Source organism: Hipposideros armiger, unplaced genomic scaffold (assembly GCF_001890085.2).
Source record: "Hipposideros armiger isolate ML-2016 unplaced genomic scaffold, ASM189008v1 scaffold_85, whole genome shotgun sequence".
NCBI classification, from domain to species: Eukaryota; Metazoa; Chordata; class Mammalia; order Chiroptera; family Hipposideridae; genus Hipposideros; species Hipposideros armiger.
In genome coordinates, this window is record NW_017731435.1 from 314,670 (window position 1) to 333,881 (window position 19,212).

The 19,212-nt window shown below is 60.1% G+C and overlaps 2 protein-coding genes across 2 annotated transcripts in view; both read right to left on the reverse strand.

Moving 5' to 3' along the window:
* Positions 1-1,446, reverse strand: part of UTF1 (undifferentiated embryonic cell transcription factor 1) — a 2,717-nt gene extending 1,271 nt beyond the window's left edge. The window contains exon 1 of the mRNA XM_019644074.1: positions 1,432-1,446. Coding sequence (XP_019499619.1) covers positions 1,432-1,446 — 15 coding nt within the window. The remainder of the gene's footprint in view (positions 1-1,431) is intronic.
* Positions 1,447-1,526: 80 nt separating this feature from the next.
* Positions 1,527-19,212, reverse strand: part of KNDC1 (kinase non-catalytic C-lobe domain containing 1) — a 51,241-nt gene continuing 33,555 nt past the window's right edge. The window contains exons 19-31 of the mRNA XM_019644075.1: positions 13,118-13,211; positions 12,934-13,031; positions 12,512-12,732; positions 11,671-11,784; positions 10,820-10,967; positions 10,533-10,712; positions 9,881-10,087; positions 9,175-9,257; positions 8,825-8,972; positions 5,718-5,840; positions 5,583-5,642; positions 4,644-4,801; positions 1,527-3,267 (exon numbers count right to left, since the gene is read on the reverse strand). Coding sequence (XP_019499620.1) covers positions 3,036-3,267; positions 4,644-4,801; positions 5,583-5,642; positions 5,718-5,840; positions 8,825-8,972; positions 9,175-9,257; positions 9,881-10,087; positions 10,533-10,712; positions 10,820-10,967; positions 11,671-11,784; positions 12,512-12,732; positions 12,934-13,031; positions 13,118-13,211 — 1,866 coding nt within the window. The 3' untranslated portion in view covers positions 1,527-3,035. The remainder of the gene's footprint in view (positions 3,268-4,643; positions 4,802-5,582; positions 5,643-5,717; positions 5,841-8,824; positions 8,973-9,174; positions 9,258-9,880; positions 10,088-10,532; positions 10,713-10,819; positions 10,968-11,670; positions 11,785-12,511; positions 12,733-12,933; positions 13,032-13,117; positions 13,212-19,212) is intronic.

Below are 19,212 nucleotides of genomic sequence, written 5' to 3' on the forward strand. Positions count from 1 at the left end.
TGAGGACCGTCCGCGCAGCCGCCGTCAGTCCGTCCGTCAGTCCGTCCGGGCCGGGTCTGCTCGGCCCTCCCTCCGCCCCGCCCGCGCGCGCGCCCCGCCCCCTGCGCGCGCCAAGTTCAACCCCGGCGACTCCGGCGCCTCGGTCCCCCGCGGGCCTCGCGGCGCCCCGGCCGTCGGCCCACAGCGGAGCCCCGCCTCCGCCGCCGGGGAAGGCGCCGCCGAACGACGCGGCGGCACTTTTTAAGCTGCGCGCGGTGCAGAGTCACACGGCGACGCGCTTCGGTGCAAAGTTCAACTCGTGTTTACGCATGTGCCGTGCCCTCTCGCCCTGCGCAGGCGGGCCGCCGGGCCCTCCGGAGCGCCCCCTCGCGCCCCCTCGCGCCCCCGCCTGTTGCCTCGGGTGCGCCCCGGGACGCTGTTGGCCCGTGAATCTTGCGCTGGCTCCGCCCCCCGCTTCTGGTGGGGTGCGTCGCTGCCTGCGGGCAGCCTGGGGCTCGGTCCGGCGGGGAGCCGTGCCCGGTAAACAGGAGCCGTGCCCGTTTACGCACACACTTCGCAGAAAGAAACTTCTGGGCAACGTTGCAGTGAGTGTCGTGCGGTGAGATTCGGAACAAGAAGGATGCCCAAAGTGACCGCTTCTGTTCAACATTGTTCTAGAAGTCATAGCCAGAGCAGTAAGACAAGAAAAAACATTGAAGGGAAGAAATAAAACCGCCATTATTTGCAGATGCTATGCTTGTGTACATGTAAAGTACAAAACCTACAAGCGCATTATTAGAATTGATAAATGAGTTTAGCAAGGTCATTGAATGAACAGTAAAGAAAAACCCATTTTATTTCTGTATTTTGGCTACAGTAGTGTGTACAGCTTTGCAGTTTGGGGGAACGATTGGCAGTCAGGCTGCAAACAGCGAGAATCCCTGCGCGTCCCCGCCGTGCTCCCTTTACGGGGCTGTGGTAGGCTTGTCAGAGCTAAGGAATTAGTGTTCCCTGAGCCACAGACTTTATTTGGGTTGCACCAGGTGTCCCTTTTCTGTCCCAGGGGCCCCATCCGGGAACCTGCATTTGGTCGTTGTGTATCCTCAGTCTCTGGTGGGGCGTGGCAGCCTCTCCGTCTTGTTTTCCTGTCCCTACACTTTCAGGACACTGTTCAGGTGTTTTGTGGACGGTCTCATTCGGGTTTGTCTCCAAGGCTGCCCAGCTCCCACCGGGCGCGGCCCCTGTGCATGCCCACATGCAGGCCTCAGCAGAGCCATGGCCTAGGTGGCCGTGGGTCAGCCATTCTGGGTGGTTTGCAGCCCTCTCCTCCAGAGGCAAGTATTTCCTCCTGCAGAGTGAGTTTGCTGTTCACAGGCCTGCAAGTTCTGGGTTCTGGGACCTGGATGAGGAACGGGCCGGCTGACTTGCCCGTCCCTGTGCCGTCTGGCTCACCCTGACTGTCCTCATCCGGCCATGAAGGAGGCCACCCTGATCCACAAAGCAGCATAACTGTGGAGAGGCACAAGACGAACCACAGGGACGCTGTCTTGGTAGAAATGATTTTATTTAGAAATTTGTACCATGTGACACAAGGGCGCCATGCAATCAGTCGTGCTTAAGCCCAGAGCCAGTCACTTCCCCAAACAACTTGTCACAAGTGGAATGTGTGTTTGTGCTGGACATTAAGTCCGCTTCAGGCTTTGTGACACTGTCTTTATTAAATTCAAAATCTGAAGACGGGAGTTCATTGGCAGAACGTAATTCTCATATAAAAGCCTAAAAAAACACGAAGCACAATTTGCACGGCCAGGACTGCCTTTTCGAGCAGGACCTGGGTGTCTCAGACGGGTTGTGGGAAACACGTTGACATTGGAAGTGCAGCCTTGTATCACAAGTAGCAGTTTTCCTAGAAGTACCGCTAACCGGTTGCCCTAAATCAGTAATTCTAAAGCTCAAAAGAGTGATTATGGGTCTTGCAGTGATTTGCAACTGACCACATTGGCGCTGGGGATGGTGCTGGGGCCTGGCCTCACGCTGTGGGGAGAGGCCCCTGTCCGAGGGCGTCCCCCACCCACTGGGCAGCACTCAGCACCAGCCGTGTGCAAGAGCTGGCCACTATCGAGGCAGCAAACTTCATTTCCACGTCGGTGCTGACAGAGCGCTAGTGAGAGTGGGGCGTGGGAGCCCGGGCACAGGGCGCGCGAATCATGCATGGCTGCTGAGGAAAGGTGGGCAGTGGCCACAGCCCTGGGGCCCTGAGGGCACCCCACAGGCAGAGGGACGCTCTCAGGGCCTGAGGCCACCTCTCTGCCTTGGAGCTGCTGTGTCCTGTGTGCTCTGCTGGGAAGCAGAGCCCTGGCCAGGCGGCACAGACCCCACCAGGAGCTGTTGTAAGTTGGGGGGAGGGGGGAGCGGGCGCCTGGGGGCTGCCAGTGTGGAGCATCCGGCTCACGGGAAAGGCAGGTGGGCTGGGAGCCATGGGGGGGGATGGGGGAGGGGAAGGATGGGGGAGGCCCGAAGGTGGGACGGCTCTGGCACCTCTGTGGGGCTGGGGTTCCGTGAGCCAGGTCATCAGGACGGGTGGGGGTAGTGGGGGAGGGAATGTAAACCAGGTTGGGGCTTGGCCGACAGGAAGCCTCAGGGGCCCCAGTGGAAGGGGTCAGAACCCTTGGGAATCTGCAGTTGGCATGGGGGTCAGAGGTCAGTCTTGGTCCTTTGTGTCTGGGAAGACAGAGGCCAGACCCATGAAAAGTGCTCAGAAAGCAACTGAACATCTGTGGGTGGGTCTGCGGGGTGGGCTGGGTCACTGGGGCGGTGGCAGAGCCCCCTCTCCCAGATGTGTGAACGGTGTGCAGGTCCTGCTGAGCTAGCTTACTCTATTTTCACTTGAATGTTAAGATTTAATTTGTAAATATTCTCGCAGAAACACCCCAACCTCCACTGGCGCCCGTCCTCTGGGGTTGGGGTTCCTGGTGCCCTGTCTGGGCAGCGGGCAGGCGGCTCCTTTGTGTCGCGCGGGTCTGGCTGTGGACCCCACGCCCACACCACGTCCTCCGTCACTGGAAGGTGGCTTTCATTCTGCGTAACTTCTCCTGGATCTTCCGAGAGTGCTTCTCGCTGGCTGCCTGGTGGAGGCTGGTCCTGCTGTCTGCCGCCAGGATGGAGACGTCGGCCCCGCTGAAACACGCGATCCTCTGTTTGAGACACGACTGCAGCTTGGGGTCGGCGGCGAAGGTGTAGGGGTTCTCCTGGAACGCGTGCACCTGGCTTGCCACCTTGGCTATGTTTCTGGTTGGGGGAGGGAGGGACAAGGTCAGTCTGCAGGAGGCCGCACCCCATGTCATTGCTAAGGCCCGCCCTCCCACCCATCTGCCCGTCCACCGTCATTCCACAAAAACATTGATGATGTTACCCACTTGGCGCTGGCACCAGTGTCAGCTGCTGACGCACAGGAGCGCAGGGAATGTGGGTACCTAAGCGGTGTTGTCAGTGTGTGCTGGGCACAGCTGTCGCCAGCACCGTGCTTGGTGACGTCAGCATGGCAGTGGGACAGCTGCCACTGTGTGAGTGTCTGCACCCGGGAACCTGCCAATGCTGTGAACCAGGGCTTTCCCTGAGAGCCAGAGGCTAAGCAGTGACCAGAAGCCCCTGTGTGTCATCCAAGAAAACTGGGAACTCTGAGTAGAAGCCCTTACCTGCGCCTGGGGGTGCGGGCCCTAAGGATACTCCTGCCCTGAGTCTGGGTGAAGAGGCAGTGTGTCCAGTGTGAATGACCCCGTTCTTGTGAGTTACAGGACAGCCCGTGTGCCCGTGCCGGTCAGCAGCAACACCAGCCTCAGCCCACCCTCTCTGCATCGGGTATCCCGGTACATTTTCAGTCCCCATTCTGCTGGCTTGGGTTTCTGATCTCATGCAGCGTGTGTCCTGCGGTGTCTCAAACGCTGTTTACAGGTGGTGACTGGGAGGGGCCTTGCTCAGAGGGGCTGGAACCACTGGTTCCAGGTCCCCGGCCGTGTCCTGTCCAGTCCCCACCTGCCCGCTGTGTGGACAGTGAGAGGAGAGGAGGGAGAATAGGGTGGGCATGGAAAGTGGGGTGAGGACCCCCTGGAATGGGCTGGCCCAGGGCAGCATCAGACATGGACCTGGGGCTTCAGGGTGGTGGCAGGGGGCTTCTGAGGGCACAGCTGTGCCAGCTGAGGTAGAAAGGAGCAATGTCTTCTTTGGCTGGGGTTATGGTGGTGGATTTTACAACCAGATCCCCAATCTGCGCCTCTCAGCTGGGCCCCCAGGTGTGCTGGGGCGGCAGGAATGGGCTGAGGGCTGACCATGAGTCTACACTACACAGCTCTAGGGATGGGCCTGAGGGGGACGGTGGAGGCAGGGAGGGGAGATGTGACAGCTGGGGATCATGGAGGGCAGTCACATGCCACTCGAGATGAGGTTCAAGGTAGGCCTGGACCTCCCAACAGGAAGGTCACAGCAACCTTGGGGCAATGTTTTGGGAGCACGTGTGCCCAAACTGGGAAATGCTGGCACTAAGTCTGCAGAGGACGAGGTGGCTGTAGTCACTGGGGCAGCGGGTGGGGAGGCCTGGGCTGGGGTGAGGGCTGGGCGAGGGGCGGGGGCCCAGGCCTCAGGAGCGGAGGGATGGGGGAGACTCCCACCTGAGCTTGCTCCACCTGTGCGCCCCATTGGTCATTGTGAAGCCCCCGGTCTCCAGCTGCTGGATGTGCATGGCCAGGAGACGGGCTGCCGGCAGGGTGGGCTGGGCCCGGAAGCGCCGCCCTTCCATGAGACACAGGCTGTCACTCTTCAGGAAGACCTGGTGCGCCGCCAGGGGTGTGGGCGGGGGGACAGGCCAGAGGTCAGGCTTGGGACTCGGCCAGGGCCGCTCAGCCCAGCCGACCCCAGGCGGCGCCTGTTCCCGAAGCAGAGCATGGCGCTGGCAGCACTCTGACTTACAACCCATCCAAGACGCACCCTGGATGACTGGATTGGGGACTGAGGGTCTAGGTGTCTTAGCTTGCGGACGCCGAGGAGTACTGACACTCGTCGGACAGCTGCACACCTCCCACTACTGAACTGGCCGGCTCCCGTCCTGACTGATTTCCCCACGACCTCCAGAAAGGCGCCGGGTGACCAAGTCCCAAACGAGATGGAGAGCCGGGCTGGCCAGCTGCAGGGATGCGGGTCTGGTGCCAGCCAAGGGCACACACAGCCCTCCCCCCGCAGGGAGCTGTGTCCAGGGTGGGGCTGCCTGGACATCTGCGGCAGTCCGCTCCCGCTGCCTTGTTGGGGGGAGGTGCCCGTCATGACAAACAGTGGTTCCTGACTTAGCATCTCGTGAGGCGGTGCTGCCAGTCAGCCAAGCTCAGATCCCCTGGGCATCTGTACCGTGCCACTGGCCGGCAGGTGGGCCCTGGAGCTGCCTGTGCCCGATGGGCGAGGTGGGGCTGCTCCAAGCATGACCCCGAGGGGACCATGTGGTCTGGGGGCCATGCTGCCGGCTCTGCTGGGCCGGACCCCCAGGTGTGCAGAGCGTGTTGCTAAGGAGGGGCCCAGGTGGACACAAGCTGCTAGAAGCTCATGCAAAGCAGCCGTACCTCCACGGCTTTAAGCTCCTCCATGACCTCTGCTACCTTTGCGGGTAAGATTCTCCAGGCCTAGAATGAAAGCGCAGGTGAGGCGGGCAGCGTGTGGGTGCCCGCCCCCACCTTGCGGCCTCCAGGCGGACTCACGGGGGACTGCCTCACGGTGATGTGCTCCAGGCCACCCAGGATCTGCATAGCTGTCGCAAAGTTTCTGTGCTCATAGCACAATTTCGCAATCAGCAAAAATTTGGACAGCAGAGTCACCTGCAGCTGAAACGGGAAAATGGAGTGTTCAGCGTCTTGCAGCTACAACGGACAGATGGGGGAGAACGTTTTAGGGCCTGTGGGAAGAACACAGTGTCAGGGCGTAAGGAAGCGTGTGCCCCACCGAGTGTGCAGTGAGCAGGCAGGTGGGCATTAAACACAAACAAAAAGCAAATGCCCAAATAGTGTACAGATGTGCAGCAAACTCAATGTCACGTCTCGGTGCAACCACTCCTGGAACAAACCGCTGCTCTGGAGTGGCACAGATGGGGGCGGGCACAGCTGCAGGACTGGCAAGGCAGCCCACCCGGGAAGAGGCAGCCGATGCATCCAGAAGCAAACGGCACAAACGGCAGCTTCTACTGCCCGCCGGGCCGGTGTCCACCGCAGGATGCGGGTTCAGCGCCTGACCAGGACGTGGTCCCATGCGGTCTCACTGCTACCTTGGTGGCAAGCTCACAGGATTTGATGGGAAGCCCCCGGTGAGCAGCTACCCAAAGGGACGTCATTCCTAACGGCACCACCTCACACCAGACCCGAGGGCCCACGGACAGCACTCGGCGTGCACACAAGCTCAGACTTCTGGAAGATACTGAATCCAGGTGACTCCTCCTTTCAGAGCCGCCTCACCCTGCAGACTGTTGCCGTGGCTGGGGCCAGCCTTCAGGCGGGCACAGTCCCTGATGCCCGTCCACTGGGCTTGATCCCGTCTGTGGTCACTCGGATGTCCCTGGAGGTCGCTCCCTGTGTATGCTCCCAGCCATCTGAATGGTGCTGAGGGGTCTTGAAAATCGTTTTCCTACTCATGTGCTTTGACATCTCACGTGTTTCTTCGTATATTTAAGTAGATGCAAAGTGTGCAATGTCAGACACTTTCAGATAAAACTGTTCCGTTGCCTTTGGGTCTTTTAAACAATTTTTTGTGGTTAATAAATAGTAATATAAAATTTACCCATTTAGCCATTTTTCATATAGTTCAGTGTTGTTAACTATGTCCACCGCTTGTGTCACGTCTCTAGGACTCCTTGTCTTGTCAAACTGACAGGGTCCCCACTGCACGGCGCCCGCCCCGCCCACTTCCGTTCTGAGTTTCTCTGCTGCAGGCCCCCCTATGGCGGCATCAGCCGCACTTGTCTTCTTGTGACGGGCTCGTTCTCTCCGTGGGATGTCCCCACGGTTCACCCACGTGTAGCTGGGGCCACGATCAGTCTCCTTTTTCAGGCTGAGCAGCACCGTGTGGACAGGTGGCGTTTGTCACCTCTCGGTGGTTTCCTTCTTTCCTTTGGCTGTTGTGTTCCATCGCTTTTACACTTATCTGAGGAATAAAAATCCTGCTTTGCCTTCAAGCTCACCAATTTTCATCAAAGACAAAGCTTTTCTTTAAGGTGAGAAACTTGACTCTGTTTCTTTTTCTTCTTGAACTTGGATTTCCACCCCATGGCTCCAGGGTGTCATCTGAACGAGATGTATTGTTCTCCCGAGGGCTTGTATTGACTGCCTGGCTCAAAGTTTGAATTCTAACAACTTTCTGTGATCAGTTTACACAGATTAGAGTTGGTCCTCTGGCCTGTCCTGACGTCAAAGTAACACACAAGGCGTGAAGACAGCAGGTACCTCAGACATGACGGGCACACGGGCTGAAGGCCCACGTGCTCTTTCTCAGAACCGTGTCCCCTGACGGGACGCACTGGGCGCTCGCTGCCATCGGTTCCTGCTTCGTGGGTGAGTGCCGCTCGTGGGAACCGTTCTGTTTCTGTCTTTTGCTTACAGGCACGTGGGAGCCCGTTCACGTCCGTGGAAGTTTTGTCAAAGCGACGCCCGCAGTCTTTCCGCCCTTCCAGGCCGGGTGCCGACGCTGACGGCACCGCATGGGGATGTGCCAGGCACCTGCAGACTCAGGACGAGAGCCCACCTCTCAGGCTGCAGGGGGGCCGCCTTCTCGGGGGCTCAGGATTAGTAAAGGTCCCGGGAGGCGAGGTCGGTGCAGTGACTGTCAACTATTCTTGTTCACATTCCCCTGGAAGGTCCTTGCGAAGCCCAACTACACAGGCCCCTCCCTGTGTGACGCCCGGGTAGGGGCGAGCTGCATTCGATGTCACTCATGACATTTGAAATACCGTGGTTTAGAACAAACCAGGTCCCTGTTCCCACATCCTGGCAGAGGGAGGATGGGTCCATCTGTCGGCTAATAAATCCCTGAGCTCGGAAATGCACCCCAAAAAGGGAAGGAGTAGAAAACTCTGCATTTGTTAACAGGACTTGGGGTTGCCCTGTGGAGTTTGGGGAAGGGGACACAAGGGACTATGGCGAAGGAAACAAAAGTTGCAGAGGCCGGGTCAGTTCGGGCTGACACACCCACAGTCCAGCCCAAGCCCCACGGGACCCAGACGAGCCGGGCCCAGTCCCGGGAGGTGGGGAATTGGCCTTATGGGCCACCGACCTGAGTCACTTGTTCTACAAACTGGCTCAGGACACACAAGGTGCTGCCTGCAGGGGATGTGACAGTGACCAAGTCGATCCCCACCACCAAGGCGTTCAGGACGGTGGGACAGTCTGGAGTCACAGTTCCCAGCCCTGGGACACCGCTCAGGCAGGAGTGTGGTGGGAGTCCCAGGGGGAGTGTGCGCTGGACCTCGAGTGTGGGACTGCGTGAGGGGTGTGTGTGTGTGACAGTGACTGCATATGAGACTACGTACAGGACAGAGCATATGCATTTGTGTGAAACATATGTGTGTCTGAGTGGCATACGTGTGGGGACTCCATGGTGGACTGAGGCTTGTCATGGTGGCTCAGAGCCAATGTGTGTCTCCAAGACTGAAGAGCTGTCCAGGCTGGGGTGTGTGACAGGCAGTGCGTGTTGGGTGGCTTTACCCTCGGCTGGGTCGGCTCTGCGGATCCCCGGCACTTGGAGCTACAACAACCAGGGTCCCACAGGAGGTGTGGTCAGACCCCATACCCAGCTCTGAGATCAGAACTGTGTAGGTGCCAACCTTAGAGGTGTGGCTGGTCACAATCTCAGCGGCCACCCAGGTGCTGACGTCGTCTGCATTTCTTAAAAGGTGTAACAGGTACTTGTCCTGGACATAATTGGGCAGAAATAAGCTGCAGGTTTTGGCCGACAGAGACTCGGAGCTGGGTCTGGAAGAGACAAGTGCATGGTCAGTGAGGCTGGCTGTGCGGAAGGGCTGGCTCGGGCCGTTCGTGACACCAGCATCTCTCTTTGGCCAAGAGTGTCCACGAGACACTTCGGTGAAGCCTCCCCGCCCCCGCCACCTCCAAGCCCCTCCTGCCAGCCATCCATCCCAGGACACTGGGGCCAACGCCACAGGTGGACACTCACTTGGGGATGGCCGCACTTTTGTCCGTGACACCCAGGGCCCGTGAGTTTAGGAAATGGACGGGATGGCACTTTTGAAACAACTCCTGCCAGAGACAAGGACACAGATGGTCAGGGCACCTTCCCTAGGAACTTCGTGGTTGAAGCTGGGGGTGATGGGGGCATCTCTGCAGTCAGGAGGTCAGTGCCCACCCAGTGTGCTGCAGGGCCCGGCCCTTGGGGGGCTCTGGTGTGTGTCCAGCTGTGATTGTGTCTGCCCAGCTGTGATCATGCTGGGCCTCTGTAACTGCTGTCACCTTTCAGGATGGTGGGGTCCAGGATGGCGGAGGGCCCTGGAAGGGGATGCCTGAGGGCTGGGCTCCGGAAAAGGGGCGAATGAGCCCAGAGACGCCTGAGCCCTGCAGTGCAGGGGCCCAAAGGGCCACTGCCCGTCAGTCCAGCTACGGGATACAGGAGGCCGGTGTCCCACAGCAGCCCGCAGGGCGCCCTCCAGTGCTCTTGAGGTGGGAGTGTGGGGGACGTAGGCGTTGGTGGGCGGTGGGCCCTATGTGCCCTTTGTGGGCCCAGCGCCAGTGCCCCTCCTGCGCCCCCCGAGGTGGCGGCTCCCCCGGCCCATGCATCTGGCAGCTGCCCCCGTCAGTGCGTCCACGTGGCTCTCCAGCACACGTCTGCGGGGCCCGCGCCCCCACCCGGCCTGGCAGGCCCTCACCTGCTGCAGCAGCGTGAGCTGGATGAAGAGCTGGTGGGTGCTGTACTCGGTCAGGAAGTAGGGCCCCTTGGCGCTGGCCTTGGTGTAGGGGCCGCACAAGTCCTCGAAGAAACAGGGCTTGGGCAGGGCGGACGCAATGCTGTACTGGTGCTCCTTGTGGTGTGGCAGTGCCAACCCATTGCCCCGTGACAGCCTCCAGGGGAAGCTCTGCGGGGCCAGTGGGGTCAGGCGGTGGGCGGGGCACCAGGCGGCTCCAGGCCCGGGACCCTTCAGACCGGCTCAGGTACAGCCAGAGAACAAATGCCTCCCGCCCACAGACATCTGCCTTGGTCATTTCAGCGGGTCCCCCATGGACAGAGCCGCTGAGGTTCGGGACTGTCCCCATAGATTACAGAAAAGTTCCCTCAGACCCTGCCCCCGCCCAGGCCACGCCCTGACAATGGTTTCTTCCACATGGATCTCTGGCCCCAGGGTGAGGAAGGAGAGGTTATCTGAGTGCCTGTCTTTGCCCAGGGTGACGGGACCGGACTGCAGCCCCACAGGGCAGGTCCCAGGCCTGGCAGCACGGGAGCAGGTGTGCATGTGCAGGGCGTGTGTGCGTGTGTGTGTCTGTGCGCTGCGCATGCACGCTGCGGGCTGCGGAAGACCCCACCTTGCGGGAGATGCCGTCTTCCGAGAACCTCTTACAGAGGGCGTTGAGGGGTCTGACGTCCTCCTCGGCCTCCTTGGGGTCCTCCAGGCCTGTGCCGCGCGGGGCGCCCTCGGCCCACCGGTCTGCGCTCACTTCCAGGAGGCCCAGCAGGTGCTCCGCGGAGCCGTCCAGGGGCAGGATCTGGACAGAAGCTGAGGGGTCAGTGCTGCTTCCCGGACCGGGCAGTGGTTCCCACTGGTAGAGTGCTGCCCGCGGGCCGTTCTGGCCACCGGTCTGCCTAGTGTCACCTGGGCGGAGATGAAGTCCTCGAGCCTCCTCAGCAGCCTGGCGTTCCTCTTGAAGTCCACGGCGTAGCAGTCGCCCACCCAGGCCTGCAGGAGGCAGAAGCTCCTCTTGTAGATCTTGGTGAAGGTCGAGGTGGGGTCTTGCTGGGCTCTGGAGGCAGATGGAGGAGACCTGAGCCGCTCAGGGTCTCCTGCCAGCACGTGGTTCTGTCCTGCTCAGCGTCACCCCTCCAAGCAAGGGGGGCGGGTGGGGTCTGGATGCAGCTCTGCCTTCAAGGGGGCGTCAGCCCTTACCCTGCCTGCCCAGGAGCTGCAGCAGCCACGCTGGGGGGGCCCAGGGCTCAGCGTCTGGGGCGGGGCCTGTGCGGCTCCTGCACCTGCCACGCCCACAGCCAGTGCCCAGGACACCAGAGGGGCAGGGAGCTGTGGGAGGGGCTCCCATCAAGCAGGGTGGGGCCTCCTGTGAGTCCCGCCCCCACAACAAGGGGCGGCTGCCGCCGGCCCCTGGCTCCCAGCCTGCTGAGAGGGTGCGCAGTGCTGGGGGCGAGGGCCGATGAGCCAGCTCAGAGCTGGCGGAGCGGCCCACCCTCCACCCTCCACCCGAGCTGGCCAGCTGTGGGGACGCTGCTGGTGGCCTGCAGGACCTCCTCCCCTCGCGTCCCGGTGCTGCCCGCCCCGCGGGCATCGCAGCTTCTGGGTAGGCCGCGTTCCCTCCTGCCACTGCGGGCTGCCTTGCCGCCTCCTTGTCCAGCCGGGCTCCGCCCTCATCCTTCCTTGTTAGGGTCACCAGGGCGCATGTCACCCGCCCTTCACAGCCAGCAAATGAGGTGCGGGGTGCAGGGGGCTTTGCATACCTGGCCAGGGCGCTGCTGATGCGGTCGAGCAGGAAGTGCAGGAAGTCCTGCGGCGTGCAGAAGTAGCGGAAGGTGTACAGAAACTGCTGCACGTAGCCCTCCAGGAAGGCGCCGCTGTGGGGGGCGGGGGGGCGGGGGAGGGACGTCAGGCCGCCGGGCCGACCTGTGTGTGTGGGGGGCTCCCACAGCCTTCACTGAGGTTCTGGGATAAATGCGCGGGGGCGTGAGCGTGTGAGCGTGACTGAGTGCTGTGTAACTGTGAGGAACTCCGTGTATGAGCGTGGAGCTCAGAGGCCCACGAAGGACGCGGTGCTGTGTCTGCGGACATGGTGGGCAGAGCGGTGGAGCGGCGGGGGTGCTGGGGTGGCCCAGGGTCCCTGTAACGCTGAGTGTGAGTGGACGGCACACCTGCACTTAATGGTCAGGGTGTCTGCAGAAATGCTGCCATCCCTGGGGAGCCAATCAATTGCAGGGTGTTCTGACTCAGGGGAGTGGACGGGATCCAGGCGTGTCCCCGCGGTGCCTGTGTGTGTTTGAGAGGCCCGTTGGGCAGTTAACCATGACTGAGACCCAGCGCCCAGGCCACAGGTTTGTGTGTGGCGGGGCCTGTGGCTCTGAGGTTGCTCAGGCCAGGAGTCTGGCAAAGGGGGCACGTGGCAGCTAACACCTCATCTTAAAGCTCTGGTGAAAATCTCTGCTACATAAAACAGTGTGGGCCACCTCAGAGAGGCAGGCCTAGGCTCTCCCCGTCCCGCCTCCTCCGGGCCCATTTCTTTGTTCCTTTTCCCTTTTGCTCTCGCGGGAGCTGAGGCCCATGCCCGCCGGGCACCAGCAGCTCTACCTGGAGTAGAGGTACGCCATGAGCCCCAGCGGAGTGCCGGCCTGCAGGGCGCGGGCCTTCCCCTGGCGGCTGCTGCGCGGGTGCTTGCTGACGTTGTAGAAGATGAGAGAAGAGGATTCGTCCAGGGGGCTGAAGTCCAGCGCGTCGCAGCGGGCAGATGCGACGTTCACGGCCAGCGGCAGCGTGCAGGGCTCCAGGCCCCACTGCTCTGCGTACGTGACCTGGGGGGAGAGTGGGTCACCACTGCCGGTTGACCTGCTGCCACCAGGTGTGTGCGGGACAACGGTGCCCAGTCACCCTGCCACTGACCTCAGGGGCTCGCGCAGCCTGTGGTTCCTCAAAAATCAGCGTTTGTTTTTATGACCGATCCAAGGTTTTAACCACAGGAGACGCGAGGGAGGGAACGGAACCGGGCGACTCACCTGTAGGTACTTCTTGACGAGCCCGAGGAACTGCACCTTGGACTTCATTTCCTCCAGCTGCCCCTTCAGTTTGGACAGCATCGTCTTGACCTCAGAGCCTGGGGGCAGGGCAGAGTCAGCACGCGGCGGGCCTGGCATGTGGGGCCTCCGTGCCACCGTGCAGGCCGGGCGCACACGGCACTACCTTTGCTCCGTTTCTCCTTCTGCAGGAGCTTCTGGTAGAACTTCAGCGTCTTCCGGTAGTTCCTCTTCTCCATCATGAGCTGCTGCTCCAGCTCCTGCAGGGGACAAGGGACAGCTGGCGAGTGCAGGGCGGCCACCTCCCTTGGCGGGCGCCTGGCCTCGGGAAGCACTCAGACAGGCTTCCCTCTGCCCGCCTGCATCCGCATTTCTGCAGGGCCCACACAGGACGCAAACATGTTAGCACGAGGGGACACACAGGGCTCACGAGGAAGTCCTTGGGGTGCCGGCTTGCAGCGAGAGAAGGTGTCCGTGCACAAGTGGGAGTCAGAGCCCTGCCGTGGGTGGCCCAGGGCAGACCCGGGGGCCGAGGCACACAGGTATCTCAGTAAACTGACGCAAAGAAGTGGATTTGACTGACCCACTTAAAAAACTGCAGCCAAAAATCACCCTTTACTAACTGCCCCCCAAGAACTCCAGGCCCCCACAGGCCCCCAGGACAGAAAGGCAGGCAGAGGAGGGTGGGGGTCTGTGTCCAACGCTCGGACCTCCTGGGACGCGGCCCTGCCTCCCAGGGACCTGCCCTTCTGGCGAGTTCTGCAGACATCACATTGTAGTCAGGAGGCTGGACACCTGGGGCAATGCCTCCTTCGGGCCTCCCTGGTCCTGAGGGTCAGTCATAGGGCGGCAGCTGTCCCCGCCTAGGCATGTGTGGTCCCAGGTGTCCCGGGTCACAGGGACAGATTCTCAGTCACAGGTGTGCCCACCAAGGCCCCCACCCCGCACCCCTCGTCCCAGCAACTCTGCCTCATGGAAGGAGGACCCCCCCACCCACGCCCAGCCCTGCAGTCTTGCTGGGGCCGCCTCTCCTTGGACCACGGAGGCTGCAGCGGCCGGAGGCCTGGGCCAAGCGCTGCAGGAGGCGCCCTGTGTTCCTCTAGCAGCCACTTTAACAGTTGGCGTGAATGTGCCCCAGGACGAGGACACAGACCCCAGCGGATGGGCCCCTGCTGCCAGCTTGCGTGGGACTTCTGTCCAGAGAGCTGACAGTGGGGGCTTCAGCCAGGTCACATCCCCGTGAGGAAAGCAGCCCCAAGACCCCCAGGTTGCAGGGGAGCCGGGGGCCCCAGCTCTGCTTCATGTCCCCAGCAGCACTGGGCCCAGCTCCTCCCTGGAGAACTTGTTTTCAGAAAGAGGGTGCCACGTCCTCCCAGGAGAAGCCACAGGCTTGCCTGGCAGGGGCCACCCCACCCCCGCAGTCCTGTGGGCACAGTCTGGTGCTCAACACACAGAGGTTGGGCAGGGACGCCCGAGGACAGGCCGGCTCAGGTCAGCAAATGTTAGCAATGACCCCAGTCTAGACAGGGCCCCTTCTTTTGTAGGTAGGACAGCCTGTGTGCCCACCAGCCCCAGGCTGAGGAGGGAGGTGGTCCTGGGCTCCCAGTGAGTGGGGCCTCAAGTCCAGGGGGCTTTGGCTGGGCTGTGAGGTCGGCTTTTCCTGCAAGAACAGGATGGGTGTGGAGGGGCCACAGTGAGGCCAGGGCAGGGGGCAGAGGCCCAGGGACCCTCAGGCTCCTGGAAACTGCGCCCTGTTAACTGGGCAGGGGGCCCAGGCACCACACTGACAGGGTGTTCACCTGAAAGCAGATGCACCCAGGTGCTCGTTTGGGGAAACTGCTTCGGCTCAAATGCAAACAAGCTCCCCCAATCTCATCCTACGGCGGTGGCCTCTGCTTTGTTGAGGGCATTTGTTGCTGACCAATTCTGCAAAACGAAAAGCGCAGGACCTGTTTCTGTTTAAACATTTGAATGCCCTCTATCTGGTGGTTCTGCTGAGAATGTGGCCCCACAGCTGTCTCCTTCCAGGAGCCGGTATCTTGACTGCAGGGCAGCCGATGGTTGGCACCTCCTGGCCAGGGCTGCGGGCAGGCGGTGTAGACTGAGCACAGCACAGCCCTCTGCCCAGTTGGCTGTGTGCAAACTGCAGGGGAGGCCGGCATACTGTGAGGGGTGGCCGTGGTCTCCACAGAACACAGGTGAGGCGGACACTCCGGACGAGGCCTGCTGAGCGCCGCCATGAGCTGCCCCAAGCTGGTGGAGCCTTCATTTTCCTGACAGTGTTTCGGGGAGCCTGGGCTCTGCTGTCACACTGCCCGTGTCCCACTCCGGTTCCCCCACTTGACAGCTGTCCGCCCCTCAGCACTGGGGCTGGGGTGTGGAGGGGGCACCAAGAGCCGGTGCAGGACCTGTGCCTCCAGCATGGAGCCACCGGCCACGCGTGGCGTCTCTAGCATTGAATGAAAGGAAAAGGCCAATGCCTCCATCGTGGGGGCCGCACTTCAAGTGCCCAGGAGTCCCTCACGGCCAGGGGCCGCCCTGCAGGCCACACAGATCTGGAACACGCCATCATGGCGGAAAGCCCTGTCGATGGCACCAGTGGCCCGAGGAGCTGTGTTCACAGTGGGACTTGTCCTCTGCTGTCTGTACGTCTGGTTTGAGTGAGGTCTGAGGGCCCCGCAGCCCCCTGCACGCATGCTTCTCTGATCCTGGCTTTCTGACGACAGTGGCAGTGAAACTGGTTGAAGTCTCCATAGCCTGGAGGGGCGGGTGGCCGGAGCCCTGCGTCCGTCTCCTCCTTCCTGGGCGGCGTGGGAGGTCACCCTGCATAAGGCTCCTTCCAGCTCCATCGTCCCTTTGTCCTCTTATCCAGACGCTGATGTTGACCCCCCCACCCCCTCCCGAGCGGGTCTGAGGGCAGAGGCGACCGGACGTGCCCCTGCCTGCTCCCACATCCGGGTCAGCGTCTCAGGAACCTCAGAAGTTAGTGTTAAGTTCTGCAATTTCACAAACTACCGAACTGCAGCCCAATTCTTCGAAAAGGGCTGTTTTAATTGATTTTAAAGATAAATCTACATGGATTAAAATTCACAGCAGCACATGGGGCGACGGAGAAGGGAGCACTCAGCTGTGTGTCCCCTGACGGCGATAACCCTGGCAGCAGCACAGGAAACTGGACTGCAGGCTGACGCGGGCCGGCTGGGCCCACAAGAAACACTTAGGACCACCTGAGTTTAGCTGTTTCTCTGGCCTGACCCGACCAAGGGCTTTTTCAGAATTCAGAGACTTAGTTCATTGGAGACATAGCTGTGACTGATGAGAGTTACAATGCAGGCACTGTGGCTACTGGGTTTTAACGGACCTGAAGCCGGCCCACCATGGGACGCACACAAACCACTGTCGGGAGGGAAAAGCCAGGAATTGTAGGGCCAGCCGACTGGCGTGTTGGTTAAGAGCTGGCTTGGGACAACAGTTCTGAGCAGCAGGGCCCTGGTTCAGATCCCACATGAAGGCCAGTGACGCTGTGCCCTCTACAGCTAAGATGGTGAACAACAGCTCGACCTGGAGCTGGGCTGCTGTGAGTCACCGGCTGTGGCGTAGGCTGCAGCCCCTGCTGCAATGGGCTGCCATAAGCTACCGTGAGTGGCCGGCAGCCGGCGTGAGCTGCCAAGAGACGCTGTGAGCAGCCGTCCAGTGGCCGGCGAGCAACTGCCTCACCTGGGAAGAGCGCAATGATAATACCAACATGGGCCAGTGAAGCGACGTCCTCCACAACTAGACTGAAGAACAAAAGAACAGCAACTTGTCTGTTCCCTTTCCCCGAGTCCCCAATGCTGTTCCCCTCCCCCAAATTCCCAATAAAAAATCTAAAAAAAAAAAAAAGCCAGGAATTGTAGATTGTAGACAGAAAACAGAGCGATGAACCGAAACCAGGGCTAGTGCTGAAAACAATGGCTGTTAGCAGCAGGCAGAGTGGACCAGGCACCTGGACGGAGGTCAGAGCTCCGGAGGCGTCTGCAGTGCTGGGCACATGAGCCCAGGCATGCACGCCAAACATGGCCCACGGCCACACTCCGGGACACGGGCCCGTGGCCCATGCAGCAGGTACACAGGTGCACGGTCGCCCGCGCTGGACGTTCACTGCCGTGTGTGTCAGTGCCCTCAGCTGCCTGTGCCTGGTGCACACGTGTTCTCTCTTTGGGTACAAATGTGAAATGTGTCCGTCCCTCTCGTTTTTGTTTTGAAGCAGACACAGTGGGTTCTCAAAGAGAAATGGAAAACCACGGCCATGGGCGGGTCTCCTAGACCCGGCCACGATGCAGAGAAGGGCCTCGAAAACTCACCTGCCTGCATTCAGGTGCCAGGACAGCCGTCTTCCCAGGCGAGCAGGAAAAAGGGAGACAAGGTCACTCCTGGCTGCCTGCCCCACAGCGTCTCCCCAAACCACTCGCTGCTGCATACTGTCCCCACAGGAGCCACCTGCACAGTGACAGCGGGACCAAGCACAGTTCCCAGGAGTGCCTTGTCCAGGATCGGTGTTTCAGAGACGGGAGGCCCAAGGAAACTTTCTTGTCCCAACTGCACGGTCATGACCAAATAGGAACAGACACCGGCCCCCAGCAGAGTCTTTGATCCGAGCTGGTCTCAGAGCCCACATTCAAGAACAATCTAAGTGAGATGCAGGGGTGACCCGGGCTCACCAGGGGCGTGTCTCTCTGCAAGGGGCCACTCTGTGAACACGGGTTGAGGAAAGGGCCCATCAGCCCAGACCAGGCACCCCCACAGGGAACCCATGGGGCCCCAGACGAGCTTCCTTGTGGAACTGCCTTGTGGAACCCTCTACCACCTGCCCACAGCTGTCCATAAGGACGTGACTGCCATCAGCAAGTGTGACCTGTGACATCAGAGGGTGACTGGTGACATCATCAAGGGTGATATCAGAGGGTGACCTGTGATGTCAGCAAGGATGACCAGTGACATCAGAGAGTGGCCTGTGACATCAAAGGACGTGATCTATGGCATTGCAGGACACATCTGGACTCCGGGATGGAGCTGTTGGGACTGTCTGCGTGGATGCAGGAGCTGCCTCTGAAAGGGTCACACGTCCCTTTGGGCTGGTGGTCGCAGGCACCCGTTCCCCACACTCACTGGCCCCAGCTGAGGTCAGTGACAGAACAGTGTGCCTGATGGGACGCTGTGAACGCCTGGGCTCGGAGTTGAGGGGAGGGCAGGGGGAGCCCCCAGTTTCTTCTCTGCCGACTTAGATTCAATGGAAATGACGCCTGCAAGCCTCATTCCAATCCTCAAGTCCCCAAGGCCAATGCTTATCTCTCCCCCACTTTTGTTCTTTGACTCATTTCAAAAACTTGTATTTTGAAAATTTTCACTGTGACGAAATATACATAATATAAAATGTACCCTTTTAACCTTTTTTCATCATGCAGTTCAGGGGCATTAAGCACCTTCACACAGCTGTGCTCCTGTCCCCACTGTCACCCCCGGACCTCTTCATCTTCCCAAACGGAGACTCTGTCCCCCTCAGACACTAACTGCCCAGCCCCAGCCCCGCACCCACCGTGCTGCATCTGCCTCTGATTGTGACGACACGAGGGCTGTGCCTGAAGTGGAATCACACAGTGCTTGTCCTCCTGTGATGGGCTTGTTTCACTCAGCACGATGTCCTCCAGGTCCGTCTGTGTCGTAGCAGGTGCCAGGGTGTCATCCTGCTTGTTTGAAGGCTGAACAACAGTCCATTGTCTGATGGACACATATAGCTGTTCCTTTATCCGCCCAGGGACACCTGGCCGCCTTCGCCCCTCGGCCACTGTGAGTCACGCCGCTGTGAACGGTGTGCTCCCACCTCACATTGTTTGGGCGCCTAACAGACGTGGAGTTGCCGGGCCACAGGGCAGTCCCACCATTCATTTTGTATTTTATTATTTATTTTTATCAGTTTCAAGTGTACAAAAAACGAAGTGATTAACAGTTATATGCCTCACAAAGAGATCACCCCAATAAGTCCGTTACCCATCTGACACTGTACATAGTTACTGCAATAAAGTGCTATACTTTACATCCGTGTGATTATTTTTTAAATGATACTTGACGTTCTACCGTTAATTTCTGAGCAGTCGTACTAACTAGCTCCCATAGCGGCTGCACCATTTTCCATTTTCACTGATGGTGCTCAGGTTTTCATTTCTCTACATCCCGCCAACACGTGTTTTCTTCTTTTTTAAATGTAACGTTTTTTTTTTTTTT